Source organism: Gossypium raimondii, chromosome 3 (genome assembly GCF_025698545.1).
Source record: "Gossypium raimondii isolate GPD5lz chromosome 3, ASM2569854v1, whole genome shotgun sequence".
Lineage (NCBI taxonomy): Eukaryota > Viridiplantae > Streptophyta > Magnoliopsida > Malvales > Malvaceae > Gossypium > Gossypium raimondii.
The window spans coordinates 18389922-18410935 of NC_068567.1; the positions used below are offsets into that span (position 1 = coordinate 18389922).

Consider the following 21014-nt stretch of genomic DNA (forward strand, 5'->3'; position numbering starts at 1 on the left):
CAAGATTCATCAATGGAAACATTCAAAATCTTTAACAGTTTCAAAATCGAAGGTATGGGATAGCTAGATCTAGTTGCAACGATCTAAAAAAAAGATAAAAATTACAAGAAACGAGGCTAAATTGGACTTACATGCATGAAATTTCACAATGGCCGAAACTTAGCTTCATGCTTCCATAGACATTCGGGTTGTTGAAGATGAAAACAAAAAGATGATAAGAATTTAGCCTTTTTTATTTTATTTTAATTAATTATCAAATTACCATTTTACCGTTGGTTAAATAATAAATAAAACATCAAAGTCATGTCCATATTTGTCCATCACATAAATATATGGCATAATTATCAGGAAGGTTTAATTTCACAATTGGTCTTTCAATTAAATTAAATTCAAACTAAATAAAGTTATTTACAATTTAATCCTAAACTAATTTGGACTAAAAGAACAATTATTCCAAAAGCTAGTGGATTCAATCATAACACCATCGCTTGGAAACTTTGACCATGGTTTGATTACCATTTAAGTCCCTTTCCTTTATTCAATTAACCATTTAATCACTCAAATAAAATAGTGATCAAATTTTACATCTTTTATAATTTAGTCCTTTTTAATTAATTAACCATCGAAACGTTAAAATTTTTCAACGAAACTTTAATACCACCTTAATGACACTCTAAAAATATTTATAAAAATATTTACAGCTTGGTTTATAGAAATGAGGTCCTGATACCTCATTTTCTAAAACCATTTGACCTTAGGGTCTTACCACTTGAACTTAATAAATCGCTTATATAACAAAAATTATCAAATCAAAAACCCTTTTAAATTCATATTTGACTCAAAAATATTAAATAATAATATTTATGAACTTACTCGTCGGATTTGGTGGCCTTGAAACCACTGTTTCCGACACCACTGAAAAATTAGTTGTTACATAGGAAGTCTTTTCTTGAGTCGACCCACTTGGGTTTTAGGGAATCATTGTCCTTAGTAGTTAGGGCATCATCACTTTCCCTGGGCCTATTCTGATGCTTCTAAGTTACAAGTTTCTTGGAAGGAGCAGTTGAAACACTCTCCTTAGTATGAGATTGGTCTATAATAGCCCTAATATCCATCCTTGGTGTTTGAGTGGATGAAGTATGAGAATCTAGAATGGATCATACACCACCAATGCAAGTGTTAGGTTCACTTGAAGAAGAAGAGGTTGGAAGATGAATATTAGAAGCAATAAGCCAATTTCGGGAACGTATCCTACTAAACTCGTAAAAGTAAAAAAGGGGCCTCTCTAGTTCGCCCGGTCAAAATTTGTGCTAAGACAGTATTGCGATTGTATGGCCAAGCATCAAAAGTCAAAGCAACATTGGAAAAAATCTAGCCAATTAATACGGTCAGTATTTTTGTGACCATTGGGGCTTTGATTTCATAAGCAACATTGGAAAACATTTCTAACTGTAACCAACTCTACTAACTCAAGTGTAAGCCTCCTGTTTAGACACTTGAACTACTTATTAGCAATCTTCGAGTCCACATGCTAACTTTGAGAACAAACATATTCCTTGGGAAGTGACCAGCAAATGGGAAAACCAAAAACAGCCTTAAGCTTACAAGTAACTCTTATATTTTTTTTCCTTTCTCCAATGTAGATTAGAAAGACTATTTTGGATGATTAGGTGAAAACCTTGACGGACACTGAAGTGGGTCGAACCAACATCAGCCCCTTATCTAGTAATCATGAGTTGGTAAAATTTATGGAAGACTCCCAAGACTGTAGGCTTGTTTTGTTGGCAACAATCTATGAAGTAAGCCATAAAGGTCCACCAGGACAAGGCCGATAACTACCCTAGTGCAATGTCGTACTTTAAAAGCACTTAACAGAAGAAAGGGTGTAGAGGTAGATGGAAGCCAACCTCTAATAGAATAAGAGAAAGGATAAAACCTTGAGAGCTGTCACTTAGACGACACCTCAGTGGTATTTCAATGTCGTAGGCAAATTTTGGATGAAAGAAGTCTCAAGCTATCAAGAATTTGTCCGCTTCTTCTTAAGTTGTGCTACATTCATACATAGGAGTGGAGGCTTGGGGAGGAGTATTTCCAAGCTCTTGGAGTCCAAATATGGTATGATTTTGGGGGGTTAAAATTTGGCCACTCTAGGTACGACCTCAACCACGAATACTCATTCTTGACATTCTTATATGAAATAAGAAAAAGAACGAGGAATCAGAGGAAATAAGATTACCTTTGAGGACTCTGGAAAGTCGAAGAAGACAAAGGCAGAAAGAGAATGCAAGAAAGCTGTTAAGGAATTTGAAAGGCTTGACAAAGTGTTAGAAAAAGGTTTAGAGTCTTTGTTTTATAGAAATAAGCATGCTCAAGAAGTTACTCCACAAGTACTATTTACATTCTCCAATGCAAGTGTGACATCTATCAAAGAGGTAAGCATGTGGTGTCTATACTCGAGTGTTTAACCACCAAGATTTGATTTCGCTCAGAGAAGCAATCTGATGATATCTTTTAAGATTTTTGAAGGGTATGCCAGTAAGAGGGAAAAGCTTGAAGTGTGGGTAAGGGAATTTGCATCGTCTCTGATTTATGCTTGGTGTGAACAACCAAATTCATCCTGGTAAAAAAAATCCTATATGGATGAAAATTTCAAGGACGAAATTTTATTAAGGGGGAGAAAGTTGTAACGCCCCAGTTCTGGCAAGCACAAGGTCTGACGTAGTCTTTTAGAAGTATGATTGGCAAACTTGTAACACCCTTAACCCGTATCCGTTTTTGGATCAAGGTTACGGAGCATTACCTTACAAATAGAACATTCAAACATACATTTCATACATCATTGAAAACATATTATAAAACATTCATTCACATACAAATTATCCCTAAATCGAGCCCTCAAGGCCTTAAAATTTCACTAGAAATGATTCGAGACCAATTTGAAATCATTTGGAAAGTTTAGGAAAAAGTTACAAATTTTGGAAAACATGGGTCACACAGCCGTGTGGTCAGGCCGTGTAACCTTCAAACTAGGGACACATGATTGTGTCCCAGCCCATATCCTCACCTGTATAACTCTCTGAGTAGAATCACATAGCCGTGTCACATGCCCGTGTGCTAGGCCTCGTAACTAATTGACTTGCATACAAAGGAACCTATAGGGGACACACGACCGTGTCGCCAGGCCATGTATCACACACAGCTGAGCCACACGCCTGTGTCTTAGGCCATCTGGACATAAATTTTCCGAAAATCAAGTTATTTCCAACACCAAATCCTGCATACACCTAAAGGCCTTTTTTGCACATAAAGACATCAAAAGCTTATCAAAACATACCTATAATGACCAATTCAAGAGTCCTAAATCAACCAACCAATATGCCATTCAAGGCACTTCAATTACATTCTTTTAAAACTTACCTAAACAAGTCTACTTTACCACATTTCAATCAACAACATCTAGCTCAATACATTCCCAAAACATGCCATATCTTAACCATAATCAAACCAACTTAACACATACCACTTGAGCCATTCAAACATGCAACAACATAGCCACATTGACACAAACTAGCATGGCATCAAATTTACCAAACCAAATAACTTATACATACTAAATCATCATCTAAGCATTCAACTAAACATCATTATAATTCCACCTATAAATGCCACTATAACCTTGGATAAAACATCAAAAACTACCGAAATTTATGCTGGATAGTGTGATAGATCTTCGACGAGCTTCCAAACTGATTGAGCTTCTAATAATCTATAAAACATAGGAAAGAAAACTATATAAGCACATAATTCTTAGTAAGTTCATAGAACATGAAACATAACTTGCCATTTCATTACATAATAATGAGTATAAACATAATGTAATCCAAACCACAAGCTTGGCACAAGCCTAACATCATCATCAATACACAAGTTAGTGTATTTATACATAACTCATTTGGATTAACCACATGATAAGCCATTTTCATAAGAAAATACATCATTTAATCATACATCTTTTTCATGAGCATATGCATAGTTCTATTTGAAAACTTACGATTTCAATCCCTTTTCTTGCCTGTTGAACCAACTAGAATATCATCGGATACTCGGGAAAGCTCACACGAACTATGCTTAAACATATAACTATAACATATCCTTTACATCGTTACTCACATGAGCTGTGAAATGGGCCTAATCACAGGAGCTGTGGGTCGAAATGTAAGCTACACAATGCTGCTCACACGAGTTGTGAAGTATCCACAACAAATGCAAGAGCTTAACCATCGGTAGGACATTCAAGACCAGCACCCGAAACATGAAATCCCTAATGACATGTCATTTGTATCCTATGAATTCCTAAGGTTCAACCGGGACTCAATACCTATCATAGTATTGCTTGTACATTCATTGTTCAATTACATTACAAAAAACATATTAACATATACTTTGAAATAGTATTAAAATGATATTCATTCATACGAACTTACCTCGACGACTAGGGCGTAGAAACGAAATTGACTAATCTGAGGCTTTAGTTTTTCCCCGATCTAAATTCAGACGTGGTACATCTTGATCTAAATAGAAAAATTCAATCCATTTAATACCTCTAGCATTCAATTTATTCCACATCTTATATTTATGAAAAATTACTATTTGCCCCTAAGATTTTAACTTTTCATAATTTGGTCCTTAAGCTCATAAATTGAAATCTAAGCATTTTAATCCTCCTTTCAAGCTAGACGATTTATCTAGGGACTTAAACCAACCCATACAAATCATCCTTTCAAAAATTTAACATGAAATTTTACAATTTTAACAAACAAGTCCCTAAATATAGTTTTAATCAAAAATCACTTTACAAAACTTGTTTATTTATCAAAAATGACTCATTATCTATCATTAAACATCAAGAATCATACAAAAGCATTCATGGCATAACCCTCAATCTTTAATAGTTTTAAAATTAATCCCTGAGCTAGCTAAGTTAAGCTACAATGATCTCGAAAACATAAAAATTATTAAAAACGAGACAAAATTACATATCATGCAAGTGAACTAAGCTTGGATGAACCCTAGCTATGTCTCCTTTGATGAATCGATTGAGAAGAATATAAATGGGAAGAAGATTATGGTTTTTTACTTATTTGTTTTTATCTTTATTTACTTAATTACCAAATTAACCTTTAAAAACTTTAATAATTTCATTAAAACCATGTCCATAAACATCCCTATCACTTAAATTTATCTAATTACCATTTGACTCATTTTACTAATTGAACTCTACTTTTACACTTTTTACGATTTAGTCCTTTTCACTTAATTAATCATGCAAACAAAAAAATTTCTTAACAAAATTTTAATACGACTTTACTAACATCTCATAGACACCAAAATAATCATAAAATCATAATTTACTCGTCGTATTTGTGGTCTCAAAACTACTATTCTGATTTCACTAAAAATATGTTGTTACAAAGAGTGGTATTTTTCCAAATGCCCTTTCCTTGTGCATAGAGTGTGTGAATATAATTATTTTTTTAAAATAATGAGGGCTCCACACCAAGTTGCTATGATTTGTTGGAATAAAGGTGATCAAGTGAATTGGTATTGAGGTTTAGTGTGCCCTTTTTCTGTGGAACTGTGCAAGTTAAGTTACAAGGTAAGTTGGTTAGGAGCTAACCAAACATGAATGAGGATAGTTAAAGATAAGGGGAAATAGTCAATCAGGTATCTTGGAAGTTGTGGACTTTGATAAGATAATTTAGTAGTGATATGACATTTGTCTAGTTCTAATAAAGACTTAGATTATATTTATAAGTCTTTAAGTTTAAACAAAAGGAGTTTTCTTATTCTCTCTTCAAAAATATTAAAAAATAAGGTTGAAGGAAACAGAAGCATTCCTTTAAGATGGATTCAAAAACCCTGAATATTAGTAGTGATTTTTCCATGTTAAGGTAAGTCTTATGGCGCTGCAAATAGAATTGTTTGAGTGTATGAAAAAGTAAGGCTCTATTTGGGGGATTATTTGGGTATAAGATGATTGTATAAGATGTTCGAATAGGTTTTTTTATGGTGATCTTTTATTTTACAAGGCAGTGTTTATTGCAATCCCTACTTAAATGACGGACCTGGAGTTCATGCTATTGTCTGTGGTTGTTAGGTGAGTCCATAAGTCGACGCTTGTATGTATGGTAATATTGAGATGTTTCTGTAGAAAGTGGTCAAACTATGAACCTGAAATTAGGAAAATATGGTCTGATGGTGATGCTGTGGTGTGAATATGAGATGAGTCTTGCATGTATAGTTCATGTGGAATCTGATAAGTTAAGCATGTGATGGATATTTTGATAATGAAATAAGACTATACGAGTGCTTCTAGAATGTATGAAATGATATGAAATGAAGTGTGCGTTAAGTCTCAAATGGGGTCAATACATGAAAGGTCTGCTAGGTGAGTCTTTATTTGTTCACTATGGTGTAGTCAAGAGGGGTCCGTCGAGACTTTAAACACATTCTTTGAAAGGAAAGCCCATGACCATGGCACCATATTGTGTAAGACCATAACTTGTGGGTTATGGCATCATATGGGATGATTTAAAGGAAGGTTATTACCTAATGGGATTTTCTGCATGACCTAGGACGATGAGAGGCAAACCTCACGAAATGTGAGTCTAAGCGAATCTCTATCTTGAACACTCTAGGAAATGAAAGCCTTTTGTAGCGTATTTGAAATGGAAGCCTCTGTGGCATTCTTTGAAAGATTGGCCCTTGTGGCAACCATCTGAAGGGAATGCCTCTATAACGGTCCTTAAATGAAAGAAATAGAATGTGTGGCAAACTTTGGAAGAATGAAATTCTTGTTGGACTCTGAAGAAACGGTATGAAAAGCAATATCTGAAATTGAAGTCTTAGTAGAAATGTATGAAAGAGATGGCCTTGCAACGGATTGTAAAGAAACAACCTCTATGGTGAATTCTACAAAGAAGGTTTTTAGGGCGCACACGAGATGGGATACTTCTGTGGTGTAACCTAGAAGGGCTTCCAATGATGGGCGCACACGGGATGGGACTTTATGCTACGTAACTGGTGTATCTCACATTGTCCCTAAATGCAAATAGTAAGACCAGTAAGTACAAGACGTATCCATGGGTATGACGGTAAGGTATTTATTACGATTAAGAATTGTACACAGATAGGGGATTAAAGAGATACAATGAAGTAATGAAAAACATATATTCTGGAAGTGAATGTAAACATGGTATGCTCTAAAGGAAATACCAATCATCTGTGTATGGGTCTCTTTCTAAAATTCGATGGAGTCATGGTTTAGTGATTGAAGAATGTAAGTAAGGCTTCGAAGACACTGAAGAGATGGAAAAAGGCCTTAAGGCAAGATATGGAAATGAACATGAGTATAAGAATGACAATTGAGGAAGTAATCGTTTAAGGCAAAATGAAGATTAAGGGCGACGAGACGATAATTGAAAATTGAATGTAACACACAAGTATGATTCAGGTAAATGAGTGTTCGAAATGATTCAGGTAAATGAGTGTTCGAACTAGTCAGGCCATCAATTCATTGATCTGACCACAATCGATCTAAAAGCTTTCTCTAGACCAATACCTGAACGATTCTTGATCCAACTGGTTTGACCGGCTGGTCCGATCCGGTTAAGATAACAATGGTTTTTCCTATAAAAACCCAAATAATTCCTTGTGAAACCTCAAATATTTTCCTTTTACTAAAAATACTAAAATTAATTCTAAAATATTAAAATGATAAAATGGTTTTTCTTTTAAGAATCCACGTTTACTCTATAAAAACCAAGTAATTTCATATAAAACCTTATGTATTTTCTTTTATTGAAAATTAAAATTAAAATTAATACTAAAAAGGAAATGAAAAAGATAAATCGATACTCGTAAAACAAAAGGTCTTTTTTTTGTATGAAAGCGCAAGTAGTTTCCTATAAATCTCCAACTTTTTCCCTTAATAATCTCTTGAGAAAAAAATTAAATTAATTCTAAAATGACAAAAAAACTAAAAAACAAAATAGTCTAACTCGAATTTCCTCTATAAAATCTCAAATTTTCCTTCAAAAACTAAAGTTAAATTTTTAAAAATAAAAGAAATTAAAAAATAAAATAAGCTATCAAAATAAAAATTTACTAAAATGAATAACTAAAATAAATGTATTAAATGACAAATTAACGGGCGAGTAATTAAAATAATAAAAGTATTCAAATCTCCACGTATATTAAATCAACTTCTCTTGCAATATACCCAAAAATATGCGCACAAACGGATTCTTTTTTTGGGGCCAATTTTACCCTTAACAAATCCAGAAATTTAATTTAACCCTAAAAGCTTGCCCTCTTCAATGAGGTTACAGTAACTGCAGCTCCCAATGGCGACTTACCAACTTCGATCTCGAACGAATCGTAACGTCTGAACAGTTCCACTACGAAAAGCCGAGACACCAGCACCACGAAATCCTTGCCGGCACACTGTTTGTTTGCCGTCGTTGGATCTTCAGTTTCGGGTCCATTCGACCAAAGCACGTGCTTTAACAGCCTCTCTCCATCGTCACCCATGAACCTGTTTGGGACAAATTCCTCCGGATTCTCGAATATTTTCGGGTCTTTTGTTGCAAAAGGTTGGTACCCGTACAACATCTCCCCTGCTTTCACCTGGTAAACGGCGTCGTGGCTCTCGATCAAGAGATCTTTCTTTGCTCTCCCGTACTGTGACGGAACCGGAGGTTCGATCCGGAGCCCTTCGTATACAACGGATTTCATCAATGGCATCTGTTCCATGGCGGCCATGGTGAGTTTCCCACCGTTGGATCTGATGGCTGATCTGATCTCTTGTGCTAAATCAGTATGTAATTTGACTCCAGCCCTGCTAATCCACTTTAGCATGTTGGGGAAGAAAATCTTCATGCCACCGAAGGTATTAAAGCACGTGGCGAATAACAGATTATGGCAAACTTCTTCTCGCGAGATACCCAGTTTCTCAGCTTCATCTTGAACGAAACCAGATGAGTGGTAGAAAAAATCGTAAAGTCTCTGGTAATCTTTTTTAACCAGAAATGGCGGAAGAGGAAAAGTACGGATTACAAGTTCTTCCACATATTTTGGGAGACCAAGAGACAGAACCGGTCCGAGTTGGAAAAATACCCATTTACTAATCAAACTTGGACCGTCATCTCCTAGTTTAGTATCAGGCGGGTTCGAACGGAAGAAAGCCCTACACAAGAAGTTAAACCCAGCTTGATCATTCACTGTCTGAAAACTGCTTTTGCCTTTCTCGGCAAGTTCTTTGTCTAACGTATCGTATAACTCGGTGTAACAAGCTTCAAACTCAGGTATCACTCGTTTTGCGCTAGACTTGAGGAGAAAAAAGATAAGTTGTTTGAGCTTGGCGTGTTTTGGCTCGGAAGGGTCGAGATAAGACAGGATCCGGTAGCCGCCGGTGAGGTCGATTGAGGGCATGTAAGTACCGGTGAAAAGGTCTTTTTTTTCAATCTTGGACACATCGAAAAGAACAGGGAAACTCTTACCGTCGAGTAAGGCGATTACCTTTGGGTCGGGAGAGATGAAAGGACCGGGTGGCATGTTGGTCCGAAACACCGTTGACTGGTATTTCTGGATTTTTGACTTGAAAAATTCATCTCGACCTTGGTTGTAGAAATAGTCAAGTCGGTCTTTGATTGGACCAACAAAAGGAATCCCATAATTCCCTGGGATTTTCTTCAGCGGAAGCTTTTCGGAAAGCGTCGTCACGGGCGGCTCTGATACGGATGGCTTCCCCGACACTGAGGCTCTAACCGGCCGGACAATAGCCTGACATTGCAGATGAACAGATGTAAAAGGTAAAGAAACAGATGCCATTAGGATCAACTAACAATTAAAGATTTCTTACAAGGTAGGCTTATGTTAACATCGGCAAGGGGAAGTTAATGAATAAAATATATGTATGATTTAAGACAGGTATGCGTCGGCGTGGGGACCCACTCTTAAACTTGTTACTGCAGGGATGGGAGAGTGGAGTCTCTATTTATAAAATTAGCTAACCCTACTTCTGTAAAACGAAAGGTGAGGGGCTGGTCTCACTCATGACTCGTGTATTGCGCCTAGTAGCTAATCCACTTGTGAAAGGTAATCATTGATTTTTTTTCTTTTCCTTTTTCACTATATTCTCTCTGGATTGGATGTTTTAGATATACATTATTCCTGCTCAATGCTTTTTCAATGTATTCAAATTCTGTCACGTTTTTTTTTTTTAAATTTTTTATTTATAATATATTTGAAATGGACATGGGTGGCGCAAAAACTCTACTTCTGTTATAGATAATTTTATTTATAATTAGAAGTCTTATTCCTTAAAAATTATGGATTTAGAATATAAATATATTTAAAATTAATATTAATAATTAATAAAGCGTATGAAATTAATTAATCATAATAATCTATGAAATATGTATCATATTAAAATAAAAAATTAGACTAAATTATGAGTAAAACAAAATTTAAACATATAAATACATTATATTAGTCATAAATACTAAATGCAATACAATTATTTATTATGATTTTGTCATCAATTTTGAGTTAGTGTCGAGTTGACTTGTGATACCAACTCAATTATTTATAATGGTGTTGCCATAAATTGTGCATATTAAAATAAAAATGTATAAAATATAACAAAATGAAACTTTGGTTGAATGCTAAATTTAAAAATTTTATCAATCCAATTAATGTGGGTTTAAACCCCATCATATGCATATTTTATTTTCTTGGTTCATGTTAAAATATAAAAACTAAATTGCCCTCAAATAATATAACTTATTTTAATTGCAAAATGACATTTTCGTAATTTTTGTAATCGAGTTGGTGCCCTCTTGACTTATGACACCAACTCAGTCAAGGGGTTAAATAATAGTATAGATATACAATTGATTGAATTGTAAATATTAAAATAAAAATGTGTAAAACATATTACAATTAAGCTTTTATTGAGTAATAAATTTAAGGTTTTACCAATTTAATTGGCATGGGTTCAAATCCCACCGCATGCGAGATGTTGAAAAAAACTTATTTGAGAAATTATGTCGTTTTTTTAAATACGTCCTAAAAGGCGTGCTTTCAACCACGTCAGCTAAAAATGCATCTTACAAGAAGTGTTTTCACTGAAATTTGATAACTTAGTTTTTCTGATCAGGTGGTTAAATGTTAGTGCTTTTATTCTTGATTCATTTCTTACTCATACTTGTACTTTTTATTTCATGTTGTTTAAGATTGTTTTTATTTTTAATTAATACTTTTTGACACATTAGCTTTTTTGGTTAGATAGCTAGATAATTGTGATTTCATCATTGAGTCCTAAGTTTGATTCCTCTTATAAGCATTTTAATGTGTATTTTTATCATACGGGATCGGGTAATCTCTTGGTCCTTCGCCAGCACTTGTGGATTCAAGGATACAAGAAGGGGGACCCCTTTTGCTGCTCAAACCGTAGCGGGAAATGCTATTCAAGCAGTATTAGACCAAGGTATGCAACGAGCAGAAGTTATGATAAAGGGTCCTAGTCTCGAAAGAGATGCAACATTACGAGCTATTCGTAGATATCTCTATGAATATGAAACAAATATGAATGAATTTAATTTTTTCCATTATTATTCACTAATAATAGTGGAATTACTAGCGCAGAGTCAAAAAGAAAAGGGAATTGTGACACTCCACCGTTGATGAATCACTTCGATAAATCCGCTTATAATAAGCTCTTACATGATTTCGAGTAAAATCGAGAACCATTAAGCACAAGCAAAATGCGCTATAACACTTTTGGAAGTATTAAAAGAATGTTACTCACATGTATCAATAATAAGACTTATTCTTTCTTTTGGTGTCCCTCATTAAGTAAAAGCCAATTATCTATCCAATCTAATATTAATTGGATGCTTGAACACTCAGAGACTTTCATCCATTTGTATACAAAGTATCTTCCAACCCTTCTACAACCATTCATTAGTTAATTAGACACTCTCGTTATCCAATCTAATTCAAGACTCCTCTATTAGCCACTCCATTAGTAAGGGGGGCTCCCATATCAAGATTTACTGATTCCTTTCCACTACTTTAGTTTTTCCTTGAATCCTAGACATTATTCATTTTTTTATGGAATTTTTATTGTATTATATATAATTATAATTTATAAAATCTATAGAAATAGATAAATAATGACATCAAAAGACCGATCGTTTTGTTTTAAAAATAGATGTCTTTAACACCCAACTATAGCACTGAATAACTTTTTTTTTGAATGACAGTTCCAAAAAAATGTACTTTTACATCAAAAAAGCGTATTCGAAAAAATGTTTGGAAAAAGAAAGGATATTAGGCGGCCTTGAAAGCTTTTTCATTAGCAAAATCTCTTTCTACGAGGAATTCAAAAAGTTTTTTTGTACGCTCAAGCTTTTTTATTTTTAATTAATATTTTAAATTAATAAATGTAATTTTTTTAAGTTTTTTATTTTTAATAAATAACTCTTTTATTTATAAAATCAAATAATAAATATGTAATTATTTTTAAAAATATCAATTAATTCTTTAGATATATTTTCTTTATATATAATATTTATATGTCAAATATTTATTTTCTTCACCTATATTGTGGGGGTATGGTAATTTCTAATATTATAAATCAAATAATTATTTCAAATACACATACAAAAATATATATACTATATCAATTTACTACACTCATGATATGGATTAAAAATAAATATTACACATATAAAAATTATATTTACTAAAAATAATGATATTTGCAATAATTATTTGGTTTTATAATAAAAGAGTTATTAATTAAAAAGATGAATTAAAATAAAAACTTGAAAATAATATATTTATTAATTGTAATTATTAATTAAAAATAAAACGAGCCTGAAACAAAATTAAATAAAAATAAATATTAAAATGTTCATAAGAGGAATCGAACTTTGGACTTAAGGATGAAATCACAAATATCTAATCATTTAACCAAAAAGCTAATGTGTCAAAAATATTAATTAAAAATTAAAAAAAAAAGCTTAAAACAACATGAAATAAAAAGTAGAAATATGTGTAAGAGAGGAATCAAATGCGGGACCCAAGGATAAAAACAATAAGATTTAACCATTTGACCAAAAGAGTTGAGTTATTAACTTTCAATGAAAACATGTCTTGTAGAACGCATTTTCAGCTAACATGGTTGAAAGCACACCCTATAGAACACATTTTCCTTTCTCTCAAAAAACAACACAGATCGGTAAATTTTCAAAAACAAATCAGCCTACAATTTCAAATAAATTTTTTTAGCATATTTCTAAAAATTAGTCCACTATATGCATGTTTTTATTTTTATTAGTTTTGTTAATATAAAAGGATTAAAATACTCTCAAATAATATAACTTATCTTAATTGCGAAATTACATTTTCATAATTTCCCTAACTAAGTTGATGTCCGGTTGAGCTTTTAGGACTACGTATGGGTATTATGAATTTTTTTGTGATGCCGTTTAGTTTAACTAATGCCCCTGTTGCATTCATAGATTTGATGAATCGAGTGTTCCACCCGTACTTGGATCAGTTTGTGGTTATCTTTATAGACGATATTTTGGTGTATTCTCGTTCTAAGGAAGAGCGTAACGAGCATCTAAGGGTTGTCTTACAGATTTTGAGGGATAAACAACTATATGTGAAGTTAAGTAAGTGTGAATTTTAGCTTAAGGAAGTGACATTTTTGGGACATGTGGTTTTGGCAGAAGGGATTCGAGTGGATCCTAAGAAGATTGAGGCGATTCTAGAGTGGAAGCCGCCTAGATACCCTTAGTGCATGTATGGCATGTTTTAACAATAAGAAGTGGTCCTAAAACTATAATTCATACGCATGACTAAGTAAAGATGATAATTGGTTACTTGTAAAATTGTTTGTTAAGAAAATAATGCGTGACAGTAGTGTAGCTTCCTAATATTCGGGCTCGGCAACTGGACCGGGTATAATGTGTTACATTTGATGGTATTAGAGCTCTAAGTTCAATAACAGTCAGACCTAGATGATTATTGTTAACGTGTTGATTGGGGTTTTGCAACCCAAGTGATTAAGTTATTTTGATAGCTTGAATTGCATGAGATATCTCTTATTTGTGATGCATGTGGGGTAGGAATGTGAACACATTGCGTTTAATCCTAAAATTTACTTGTAGGAACTAGACTTCGATCATTACCTCCGACACTCATACCTTTTTATTTTTTTGTGTATGTTAGACTAGTATGATATACCTTCTAGACCTGTGAATGCGAGAGCTAGTGCTTAAGAGGATGGTACATCCTCTGCACCTCTTATGTCGCCACGTAGAGTGAATATTCCTGATGAGAGTGTAGGCCCTTTGATGGAAGCAATAATTGAAGTGTTTTAGCGGATTGCTGGTGCTAACCTTGCTCTTCCATCTACCAATCTTGTACCTGTGAATTGGGGTTGCCGCTTGAACGCCTTTGGGCATTGGGTGGCAAAGAGTTTTTCGAAGTTAAAAGAACCGATATGACCGTAGCTGAGTACTGGTTGGAGGGAGTCGAAAGGATCCTCGAGCAGATGTACTGTTCTAACGAGGAAAAATTGGGTTGTACTGTGTCTCTACTAGGTGGGGAGGCGCATCATTGGTGGAATACGGTTAAGAGAGGTACAATCACTAATAGTTTAACTTGGGATTATTTGTTAGAGGTGTTTAGGAGGATGTTTATGGGCCAGCAGTACATGGAAGCTCGTAAATAGGAATTTCTAGACCTTGTGCAAGGTGGTTTGTCTGTGGTTGACTATGCGTTAGAGTTTGTGCACCTTAGTCAGTATGGTTTGTGCGCCTTAGTCAGTATGCGCCTGAGATGGTTCTAACTGAGAAGGACCGTTGCAAGAGGTTTCGTGGCCCAAATTGTGGAGTTGTTTGATGAGCTTTTGGAAAAAGCCAAAGCCGTTGAGGAGACTTTGGCTAAGCCAACTTGTTAAGTGGTGGCTGAGACTGGTAAGAGAGCTTCTAATGGTGCTTCGGGACGACCACCCAAGAGGGGGCATGATAATTATAGTTCTGGTAGGAGTACGAGACGTAGGTCTTGACCAAGTCAGTCTAAGTAGTAGAGTAATGTTGTTGCTAGCACTAGTGGACTGACTGGTGGTTCTAGATGACCACTTTGTGTGCATTGTGAATGTATGCATCCTAAGGAGTGCCGTAAGTTGATAGGAAGTTGTTATAAGTGTGGCTCAAAAGAGCATTTCCTGAGGGATTGTCTGAATAGAGTTGAGGTTTCACAGACTTAGAGTTTAACACCTATTTATGCGCCTGCTAGAGGCTGAGGTCGTGGTAGAGGTAATGGGAGAGCAGTTGGGCAGTGAATTGTTGCTCACAATGTTGCTTAACAAGTTGAGTCTAGAGGTCCAACTCAGTTTTATGCTGTTAGGGAACTTGAGGATCAAGATCCACCGATGTTATTGCAGGTACACTCACTTTGCAATCTATTCCATTATTTTTCTTGTTTGATTCTTGTTCTACACATTCATAAATTTTGAGTGAATTAGCTTGTAATTTAGGGATTCTTGTAGAGACTATTGACTTGGGTACGACTTCAATTAGTTCCTTTGGAGATAGTGTTGTTGTGAATAAGTTTTATTGTAGGTGTCCATTTATGATACAAGGGCACATTTTCTTTGTGGATACTATGGAATTTTCATTTTACGGTTTTTATGTTATCCTTGGGATGGACTGATTGATTAAACATAAGGCTAAAGTAGAGTTTGAGATGAAGTGAATTACCTTGGGAAATAGTGATGGGTTGGAAATTATTATAGTGGGTGAAAGACAAGGATTCCTGTCTAATGTTGTTTCGGCTTTGAAAGCTAAAAATATGATGAGGAAAGGTTGTGAAGCTTACTTTTCTTATGTGATGAACTCGGTTAGTAAGGAGTTGAAAGTTCAGGATATCCGAATCGTTAGGGATTTTCCTGACGTGTTTCTTAAAGAGTTGTTTAGCTTACCACTGAAACGAGAAGTGGAGTTCGAAAGTGAGCTTTATCTTGGTACTGCATCGGTGTCCATTGTGCCCTATTGCATGGCATCAAAAGAGCTCAAAGAGTTAAAGATTCAGTTGCAAGAGTTGTTGGATAGAGGGTTTATATGATCAAGTGTGTCTCTGTGGGGTGCACCGATTTTATTTCTGAAGAAGAAGGATGGTAGGATGCGGATGTGTATAGATTATAGACAGTTGAATAAGCTGACCATTAAGAATAATTATCATTTGCCTCGGATTGATGAGTTGTTTGATCAGTTTCGAGGTGCAATGGTGTTCTCGAAGATTGACTTAAGATTTGGGTATTATCAGTTGAAGGTGAAGGAGTTTGATGTGGTGAACGAAGCATAAGCCACAACTTTACCTTCTTGCATTAACACACAATCGAGTTTTGTATAAGAAGAATCACTATAAACTACAAAATCTTTTCCTAGTTCCGGTTGAATCAATACAGGTGCCTTCGTCAACGCTGCCTTTAGCTGTTCAAAACTTTTCTGCCTTTCATCTGTCCATTCAAAAACTACATTCTTCTAAAGTAGTTTCATTAGCAACAATAAGGGAAAACCCTCCAATGAACCTAAGATAGTCACCAGCCAAACTTAAGAAACTCTGAACTTCTGTAACACTCAAAAAATCTGAACTGTATATTTCATGTATTAATTTTCTAAACTGTATGTTTTTCTGAAATCAGGTGGCTCAAAAGTTGATGTCTGAATGGTCAAACAAAGAGTTCAATATTTTACAATCAAATTAGTAGTTATACAAATTATAGTAAATTCCTTAAGATTCCTTTTGTCATGGTTCCATTAAAATGTAAATCCAATTCGAAATATATTGGATTTGTCTATGCCCGTATTTTTTCTCATTTAATTTTTGCTTAAATTTGGTTTGGTCCAGTTTAATTTCTTTTGTGAAAAGACCGTTAAATTTTTTTTGTCGATTAGATTCTGATTAAATTTAGAATAAGATAAGATTAAACTTTTAAACACATAAAACTCTCCTAATATTGTTTTTTTGCCCATATATATTGGTTAAGAGATATTGAATTCTTTACCAATTAATCGGTAAAAGTATCATAGAAGTCCTTATATTAAGGGCAAAATTGCATTTGGCCTCATTTACTCAAAAAATGGACAAATTAGTCCCTATACATTAGATCAAAGAGCAAACTAGTTCCTTCTATTAAAAATTTCATCTCTTTGTATTGTTAAAAACTGGTGTGGTTGACAGAATAACCAGAGAGTGATGTTGCGTGACACGTGTGCCTCATGTTGACATACAGTGAGTGGTATTTAAAAGTAGATATCGATAAAAATTTTAACAGAATGATTAGTTTCCTCTTTGATCTAACGTACATGGATAAAATTTCCCATTTTCTTTAGTAGAGGGACCAAAATATAATCTGACTCTTAATACAGGGACCTTCATGGTACTTTAGTCCCATTTAACCCAACTAGTGTTGATATAATTTCTATACTTTGTTTGATAAAAAACTCTTCATCATTATTTTCTTTATCCACATACCTTACTTAGGGACTTCTTACCACTCCACCTAATAAGATTTCTAAAAATACAAATACAACATTCATAATCAGCTTTCATCAGCTTGTTAGTGCCTAGTACATACATATGCGCGTAATTACTCCCGTTCTCTAGGTACTTCAGCTAATTTACATGGTTCACCTTTCATCATTTGTTGAAATTCATGGAAGTCAAGCACTCCATTGCCATCAAGATCAAACACTCGAATCATAGCAATGCAGTCTTCATACGATTTCATATCCCCTAAACGATTAAGCTTCTGCTGCAATCCCACTGGCGTAATGCACCCACTACCTTTGTCAACTTCGTATATCTCGAAAGCTCTTTTGATATCATCGCCTTCATTGCCTCCCTCCATCAACTTCACAAACTACTTGAATTCCAACAAGTTATCACCATCGATGTCGAAATCTTGGATAATCCTTTGAGCTTCCTCTTTTGACATGTTGTCGCCTATGGAAGCAAAGTAAGAGATGAGTTCTTCGCTTGAGATCTTACCATCTCCATCAGTATCAAACCGATGAAAGACCGCTTGGAGGGCTTCTTCTTTAGTGTTATTATGTAAAGCTGGTACAGTGGCAGCCACTGATGGTGGGAGCAAGGAGCTTGAGGATTTGGATCTTGAACGAAGGAGAGAAAGGCTTAATCTTAATCCCTTGTTGGAGAACCATTTGGTGGGTGGCTTAGAAATACTAGCGATTTCCATGAAAACTACTTGAAAGAGTAATTTAGCTTAGGAATTTCACATTTCTATCCAACCTGTGAACAAAAGCCAAAAGGGGGAACATTGAGTCTTGCGTAGAAGTTGCGTGATGGAGGCCATCGTAGAGGTGAAGTTGCTATGTTGTTTCTTTCGTAGAGGTGAAGTTGCTATGTTGTTTCTTGACTTCTTAGGTGGAAGCTTTTTCTGTCCCTTTGGCCCTGTAAAATATAAGGTGACAAGTAATAATTGGAGAACTTCCATGAATAAGTAAATATATAAAGAAATAAACTATTTGTGCCCAAAAAAACTTAACTCAGACATTTGACATATACTTTTCATTTTGATATTTATTTATTTTTTCTAAATTTGGTACTTAAAGTATACTTTCTTTATATTTTTAGTTATTTTTAACATAAGTTAAAAAGTTGGTTATCAATCACATAATATCACGTGGCGTCTTTTTGTTAAATATACGTATTTTCTTTTATCAAATATATATAAACATTAAATATATAAAATAGAAATAAATATATAAAATTTAAAATTATATATTCTAAAAAACATATGAATTATTAAAAATATAAAATCACAAGAAATTATAAAAAATCATATATAAACTCTTTATATAAATATATGAAATAATTAAATATATAAAAATTTAGAAAAATATAAAATTATAAAATCTAAACCTTTTCTTTCTCTTATTAAATTCTAAATGTCTTATTGGATCAAGTTGAGATTATTTTAATACTCATCAATTATTTAAAATTTCATAAAAATGTGAATTTTTTTTATAAACATGTAATTAATAATATATTTTTCTTAGTTAATTGTGTAATTATTTGCCTTTTTCTTTGATTAGTCATTTAATGATCATTTTAGGTAGATATAATATCAAATATGATTACTTTGTTTTGAGGATATTTTGTGTTGTTGTGTGATTGACTTTTAAGGCAGCTAGAAAAGATTCTCACCGTTAGCTAAGTTTGCTTATAATAATAGTTATCAATCGACCATGAAAATGACACATTTTGAGGATTTATATGGTTGTCAATGCCAAACTCTGCACTGTTGGTCAGAGTTGAGTGAAAGAAAGTTGGCAGAAACAAATTTGATGCGTGAGACAGAAGAGAATGTTCGCATTATTCGAGACTGTTTGAAAGTTGCTTCTGACCGATAGAAATCTTATGTTGACTTGAAAAGAAAAGATAATGAATTCGAGATTGGCGATAAAATATTTTTGAAAGTTTTGTCGTGGAAAGGTTCTATTTTGGCAGGAACAAAAACCTCAATCTGAGATTTATTAGATCGTATGAAATTTACAAGAGAATTGGACTTGTAGTTTACCAGTTAGCTCTTCTGCCATAATTAGATAAGATTCATAATGTCTTTCATGTATCAATGCTATGAATATATAGATCTGATCCCTCTCATGTGTTAACCCCCAAGGAAATAAAGTTATAGCCTGATTTGACGTATGGTGAAGAACTGGTTAAGATTTTAGCTCGGGAAGTCAAAAAATTGAGAAATTAACAAGTGGCATTAGTTAAAGTGACATGGTATCGTCATGGCATAGACGAAGCTATGTGAAAGTCAGAAGAAACTATGAAATCCCAATACTCTTATCTTTATAAATTCACTAACCTTGTGAGGTTTTTCTGTATAAATTCACTAACCTTGTGAGGTTTGTCTTTATAAATTCACTAACCTTGTGAGGCTTGTGGTGTGTATAGGAAATAAGTGAGCTTATGAGCTAGTTAATGAAATTATGCATGAATTGTTTAAGTTTATCCCTATTCGGTAAGTTTACGTTTAAGTTTTATGCGAACTTACTAAGCATTGAATTGCTTATGTCTATTGCATTCTTTCTTTGTAGATCATTAGAAGTCACGGTCGATTGGAAGTTCAAGTCAGAGCTCACACTATCCGTTCATCAGCTCGGTAGTTAATTTGATCATTTTTGTTTGGTTATAAATTACATGTACTAGGATTTTTAAATATGAATATGTATAACTTAGTTCCCTTGCGTTTTGGTTGTAAAGGTGAATAAGTATTTATTTGTCACTTTTGGCATATGTATGTCTATATATATGTGCTTATAAAATAAGTATTTATTTGTCACTTTTGGCATAAGTATGTCTATATATATGTGCTTATAATCCTTTGTTACCCATTTTCTTTCCACTGAATTTAGACCTAAGAAACAACATTGTTAACAACTCAAGCATTCAGTCATCTCTCTCCCATGCATGTAAGTGTTTTTCATCTCGTTTTTTTTATGATTTCTATGTTTTTGGAGTCATTTTCACTCAGTCTAGCCAGCCTAGGGACTAATTTGCAAAATTGTTACAAGGTTAGGGTTTTTCCATGAACATATTCATGTGGTTTTTGATGTTTGATGGAATAAAATGAATCTTTGTTGATAAATAAACAATTTTTGTAAAGTGAATTTTGTGGAAAATGTCAAATAAGGATTTATTTGTAAAATGTGTATAATGCATGGTGAAAATTGTGAAATAATGAATTGTATGAGTTGATATGGACCTATATGGAATTTGGCTAGCTTGGGTAGGGATGAAATTGCATGAATTTCAAACTACAAGCTTAAGGACTAAATTGTAATGAAATTAAAATAATAGGGGCAAAAGCATAACTTTTCAAAAATATGAATTTG

The 21014-nt window shown here is 33.9% G+C and overlaps 1 protein-coding gene, 1 long non-coding RNA gene and 1 pseudogene across 2 annotated transcripts; all 3 read right to left on the reverse strand.

Annotated features, from left to right (window-relative positions):
- Positions 1-3500: 3500 nt before the first annotated feature.
- LOC128039668 (uncharacterized) lies at positions 3501-7853 on the reverse strand. Its single transcript, XR_008194122.1, has 3 exons — positions 7622-7853; positions 4485-4571; positions 3501-3766 (listed from the first exon to the last, which is right to left on the reverse strand). It is a non-coding gene; the product is annotated as an uncharacterized LOC128039668 (long non-coding RNA).
- Positions 7854-8220: 367 nt separating this feature from the next.
- Positions 8221-10163, reverse strand: LOC105793767 (allene oxide synthase 1, chloroplastic). Its single transcript, XM_012622613.2, has one exon. The coding sequence runs from the start codon at positions 9889-9891 to the stop codon at positions 8359-8361; it is 1533 nt and encodes a 510-aa protein (XP_012478067.1). The 5' UTR covers positions 9892-10163; the 3' UTR covers positions 8221-8358.
- Positions 10164-17410: 7247 nt separating this feature from the next.
- LOC105793768 (probable calcium-binding protein CML41) lies at positions 17411-18496 on the reverse strand (annotated as a pseudogene).
- Positions 18497-21014: the final 2518 nt, after the last annotated feature.

What these genes read in the sequence shown, in the direction of transcription:
- LOC105793767 (XM_012622613.2), bottom strand. Translation starts at nt 9,891, where the DNA reads ATGGCATCTGTTTCTTTACCTTTTACATCTGTTCATCTGCAATGTCAG.